The sequence below is a fragment of the Cricetulus griseus genome, chromosome 9, assembly GCF_003668045.3.
Source record: "Cricetulus griseus strain 17A/GY chromosome 9, alternate assembly CriGri-PICRH-1.0, whole genome shotgun sequence".
In the NCBI taxonomy this organism is placed as follows: domain Eukaryota; kingdom Metazoa; phylum Chordata; class Mammalia; order Rodentia; family Cricetidae; genus Cricetulus; species Cricetulus griseus.
Genome location: NC_048602.1, coordinates 5,394,095 through 5,399,847, shown reverse-complemented (window position 1 = coordinate 5,399,847; position 5,753 = coordinate 5,394,095). Strand labels below are relative to the sequence as shown.

General features: G+C 50.9%; 1 protein-coding gene across 2 annotated transcripts in view; it reads right to left on the bottom strand.

Moving 5' to 3' along the window:
* Positions 1-3,309: 3,309 nt before the first annotated feature.
* Positions 3,310-5,753, bottom strand: part of Aplp1 (amyloid beta precursor like protein 1) — a 12,184-nt gene continuing 9,740 nt past the window's right edge. Inside the window, exons 12-17 of one of the 2 annotated variants that reach the window (XM_027431269.2) lie at positions 5,354-5,461; positions 4,555-4,581; positions 4,317-4,387; positions 4,099-4,161; positions 3,821-3,964; positions 3,310-3,736 (exon numbers count right to left, since the gene is read on the bottom strand). In XM_027431269.2, coding sequence (XP_027287070.1) covers positions 3,638-3,736; positions 3,821-3,964; positions 4,099-4,161; positions 4,317-4,387; positions 4,555-4,581; positions 5,354-5,461 — 512 coding nt within the window. In that variant the 3' untranslated portion in view covers positions 3,310-3,637. The remainder of the gene's footprint in view (positions 3,737-3,820; positions 3,965-4,098; positions 4,162-4,316; positions 4,388-4,554; positions 4,582-5,353; positions 5,462-5,753) is intronic. The other variant, XM_027431270.2, reaches the window with a different exon arrangement.

Sequence of the window (5,753 nt, the reverse complement as noted above, 5' to 3'; positions counted from 1 at the left end):
ATAAATGCATCTCTTATCTGGGGTTTCACGTACTCTCAATTGGCCTGGAAGTAGTAGCTACATAGCTGAGGTTGAATTTGACACCCCACCCCTGTGTGTGTGTGTGTGTGTGTGTGTGTGTGTGTGTGTGTGTGTGTGTGTTTGAGACAGACCCTCTCAGTGTAGCTCTGGCTGTCCTGGAACTCACTCTGTAGACCAGGCTGGCCTCGAACTCACAGATGTCCTGCTGCCTCTGCCTCCTGAGTGCTGAGATGAAAGGCGTGCACCGTCTCAAACTTCATCTTACTGTTACATTTATTTATGTACGTATTTACTTGTTTGGGTACATGCAAGTAGGAGTGGGGATGTTAGAAGCCAGCTTGTGGGAACTGATTCTCTCCTAACGAGGACCTCTTAGTTCCAGCCTCAGTGTCCTCTCAGGGTCCAGGCCAGAGGCTTACAGCCAGCAGGTAAGGCTGGCTAGAAGATCTGAGGGTGAAAGAAAATGACTGGGCTACACACACATTCCTCTCATGACCTTTCTTCAAAGAAAGTTCTCTCGGAGCTGGAGAGATGGCTCAGCGGTTAAGAGCACTGACTCTTCTTCCAGAGGTCCTGAGTTCAATTCCCAGCAACCACATGGTGGCTCACTACCATCTGTAATGTGATCTGGTGCCCTCTTCTGGCACGAACTGTATACATGATAAATAAATCTTTAAAAAAAAAAAAAAAAAAAAAAAGTTCTCTCCTAAAGTCTACTTCAAAAGTTTCTCTCCAAAAGTTCTTTCTTAACTCTTTAGAAGTTCTTCCTCAATCCCACACGCTTTTGAGTTTATATACCCACTCGCACACAATTAACAAATGTCTGGTAATAACAAATCTCTCAGAGCCAGGAAGGCAGGTAAGGTCTTGATGGAAGCAGGGCGCCTCCCATCTTGGAGGAGACATGACGTGTAAAACATCCAGGCACAGCTTAAGAGGTGGGGAGGGGTTAACGGGCTATGATTTCTAAGACGGGCGAAGGGGAGTTAGTATGTTAGCTGATTAAAGGGGACTTCTAGCTCTATATCAAAGGGAAAAGCTTAGGCTATGTAGTGTGCGATCTGGAGGCTGCTGCCTCAGGGTAAGTAATGGGTCTCTCTTTCTGCTGATGCCCCTGTGAGAATGCATTCTCCGGGCCTTTTTGAGAATGCAAAGCCTCCAGCATATTCTATATATCAAGATTATACAGCCAAATGAAATCATCCCCCTGACTTCCCACAGATATATGTACCCAGTAGATGGAATATTTTCATGAGATAAACACACACAAGCAGTGGGAAATACCCAAAGCTATTCTTAGGGAAGAGATGAAATGACTCATGGGAGAAATTTCAGACAGGAGCAACTGATTTCCACAGCCAGTGACTCCACGGCCTTGCCAGGTGGAACTCCGTATCACTCGTGTGCTGGATCTGCCTGTTGACTATTTGTTATCCTGCTGGATTTCTTATGGCCCTTGACATCTTTCTACCATGTAGTTCTGGGAGTCCTCGGGCTTAGTGGCGAGCACTTTTTCCCACTGAGCCCTATCACCCACTAACCTTGAGCTTCTGATCCTCCGCCTCCTGAGTGCTGGGATTACAGGCAGGTTCTGTCATGTCCACTTTATACAGCAATAGGGCTTGAGCTTGTGGCTCCAATGCATGCTTGGTGAGCATCGAGGGGCCGAGCTGTGGTCCCCGTTCTCTTCCTAATGTTTTAAAAGTCGCTGAACAGAAACTTGCTCAGTAGCTGGTACTGTTAAAATACCTCCACGTATAATCCTTGACTCCTCCTCACAGCTGTCTTGGGATCGTTAACAGCAGGTGGAAAGGGCTAACCTAACATGTCACAAGCTGGGGTGCGAGAGAGAGTTCAGCGGCTGCTGCTGGTATTATCTGTCTCTGGGACATTGGTGTGGGATAGACAAGGGCCGGGAATGTAGCTAAATTGCAGAGTACATGATGAGTATGTACAGCTAAACCTTGGAATATCCACTTAGGAGGCAGAGGCAAGTGGATCTCTGTGAGTTCAAGGTCAGCCTGATCTATATAGTAAGATCCAGGGCAGCTAGGGCTATGCATTTTTGAGACCCTATCTCAAAAAAATAAAATAATAATAATAAAAAAGCATGAACATATTCCCATCTTCTCAGGGCTGGAAGATTGGAACGGGTGCAGTATTGACTGTAAATAGAAGGCTGGAGAAGGGCCTTCGAGATGCCTTATCGGGTAAAGGTGATTGCCTGCAAGCCCTAAGACTTGAGCTGTATCCCCAGGACCCAAATGTGGAAGGCAATTTCTGCAGATTATCTTTTCACCTCCACTTACACAGCGTGGTACACATTCCCTGAGACACACACACACACACACACACACACACACACACACACACACACACAGACATATGCACACACAGACACACACAGACACACACACAGACACACACACAGACACACACACAGACACACAGACACACACACAGACACACACAGACATATGCACACACAGACACACACACAGACACACACACAGACACACACACAGACACACAGACACACACACAGACACACACACACACACAGAGACACAGAGACACACACAGACACACACACACACACAGAGACACAGAGACACACACAGACACACACACACACAGAGACACACACACAGAGAGACACACAGACACACAGATACACACACACACACAGAGAGAGAGACACAGAGACACACAGACACACAGACACACAGACACACACACACACACAGAGACACACAGACACACACACACACACACACACACACACAGAGACACACACACACAGAGACACACAGACACACACACACACAGAGACACAGAGACACACAGACACAGACACACAGACACAGACACACACACACACACAGACACACACACACACACACACACACACACACACACACACACACACACACACACACACACACACACACACAGTTTAGAGTGGGGAAAAGAGGTAGAGGGACGAGGGGAGAGGCGGAGGCGGATGGTCCACCCTGAACTTGGAGCAGCGATCCATTCAGCACCACGGAAAGCTCCCTGGCAGTCCCAGGAGAAGCCCAGTCCCGCCCCTACCCCTACGCGGTAATCTTCCCACAGGCCCCACCCTTATCCAGGTTTGCTTGGTTTGGTTTGGTTGGGTTGGGTTGGGTTTGGGACTCTCAGAGAACTCTATCTGCCTCCCTCCGCCTCCTGAGTGCTGGGGTTAAAGTTGTGTGCCCCCACACCCACCCCTCATCCAATTTAAAAATATGAGCAGTGACGGCCTGGTGGTGGGAAAGACGACTTTATTGGGATGTTAGTGAAGAAACTTTATTGGGATGGTGAATTCCAGGGAGCGACATACACTGGGACCCGGGTGGTTGTCACCTTAAAGGAGCAATAAATTAACATAAAATAAATTAAGGTGAGGAGGTCCCTTGTAGGACAGCAGTTAGGAATTTCTAGGAGGGGTGGGGGTGGAATTTGGAACCGGGAGAGGGAAATAAGAATGAATTTGCCAAGATCTCCCTCCCCCACCGGAGGAGGCTGGGGGTTGGGACTGAGGGCCAGGAAGGGGGGCAGTCTGGGCTCAGCTGAAGGCAGCCGGGGACAGGGGTCAGGGTCGTTCCTCCAGGAAGCGGTAGGTGGGGTTCTCGTAGCCATGCCGCTGAAGTTCCCGGAGTTGCTGCTCTTCCAGGGTCAGCATGGGGTCCACCTGCAACAGCGCCAGGGAAGGACTCAGGAAGCCGGGAGAGCTGCTTACTCTACCCCCACCGTGAGGCCGGCCTGCGTCTCTCACCTCCACCACCCCATGGCTGATAGTCCCATAGGGTTTCTTCTTGCGCAGAAGCAGCAAGGATAGAACAATGAGGGAGCCCCCTCCAGCTCCCATGATCAGCAGACCCGACACAGCCTCTCGGGACACCCCAGTCCCAGCCGGTGCCTGCGGGGAGAGGAGTTGAGACCACGAGGATCAGTGAGGGCCCATCAGATTCCAGTGCGGTTTGGAGGCCACAGCCTGGACACTGACCTCTGACCTCTCCCTCCCCTCCCCCGCCAGGCTCGGCCTCCTCTTACCAGTTCATCCCGTTGGATATCTGATGAGTGGAAGGGAAAGCCCCTTGGGACAGATGCATTCACCTAGGGGAACAGGAGATGTTTTGTGGCCCCAAGACCCAGGAGGGTAGCTCTGCCCCCCAACAACACTGAGTCCACATCCCCAGGAAGTTTCCAGAACCTTCCCTCCCCGCAGGGTCCAGACCCTCATTGTCTTGGGAGCCCGAGGTCCCACTTACCCTTTGCTCATACTGCTCCAGTGGGGATAACTTCTCTTTCCCGGAGGAGGACAAGTCTTGGTCTGTGGACCCTACGCAACCCAAGTCACATCTCACTCCGAGACCTCCAGAGGGCTCAGGAAGGGCACTGGATTCCACCCCAGGAGGCCTGGGCTTCCTACTATATGCAGTGCTTTCCCTTCTCAACTTGGGGTTCAATGGGATTTAGTGGCTGGGGTGTCTGCTGTGTGACACTTACCTTTTGGAAGAGTCACTGGGGAGTCTGCTGGCAGAATGCATCAGGATCAAGATGATGGGAGAACAGTCAAGAGAGGAGGCCATGAAAGAAAGAATAAAGAACCCCCGCCCCCAGGACCAAGAACCCACACCCTCAGATAGCCCTCCTTATTCCTTCCTGCCTGTCCTGGTGGCACAGACACCCCCAGACCTTGGAGAATTATAAAGAAGGTTGCATGCTGGTTATGGTGGTGCACACTTCTGAAACGTTAGCACTTGCAAAGCTAGGACAAGGGGACCACGAGTTTGAGGCCAGGCTAGGCTAAATAGTGAGTTCTAGGTCAGCCTGAGCTACAGAGTGAGACCCTGTATCGACAGTCTGCTGAGCTGGGCCTCAAGGCACAGGCCTGTAATCTGAGCTACTAGGGACGCTGAAGGTGTGTGTGTGTGTGTGTGTGTGTGTGTGTGTGTGTGTGTTCTCTATCTATCTGCACATACACCTTTTCACCAGAAGAGGGCACCAGATCCCACTATAGATGTTGTGAGCGGCCTGTGGTTGCTGGGAATTGAATTCAAGACCTCTGCAAGAGCACCAGCACTCTTAACCTCTGGGCCATATCTCCAGCTCCTAGACTGTCTTAAAAAAGGAACGTGAATAGAGGGCTAGGGATAGCGCTGAGTGGAAGAGCTCTTGTAGCATGCACAAAACCCTGGGTTCCTCAACAGCTTCTTCCTTCGGGCCTAGGACTCCAACATAGCAAACTAAAGGAAATGAGGCTTTGACTTTCAACGTCGGACATTCTATATCCAGGCTCACTCACCATCCTTGGATTCTGGAGGCTGAAGCCCACCCTTGTCCTCACGGCTGCTCCCCGGCACGGAGGCCTCCAGTTCACTGGGACCCAAGTGTTCCGAGTGGAGAAGCTCCTCTGAGGGAACATGCAGAAAGACGGCTAAGGTGAATATACAAACACAACAGCAGAGCAAAGCAGGGCACCCTGCTAGCAGAAGGGGGTGGGAGGTGAGAGAGGCAGGAGAGCCGGCTCCAGGCAAATAGCCCTAAGTGTGACCTGCAAGGCGCCCTCAGCAGGAAAGGTAGAGGCTAAATTTGCAATAGCCCTACCTCTTTAAATACCAGGAGGTTAGAGCTAGGTATGGGACATGCAGAAGGAAGTCACAGTAACCTGAGGGCTATGCAGGACAATACTTTCTGGTATTCTC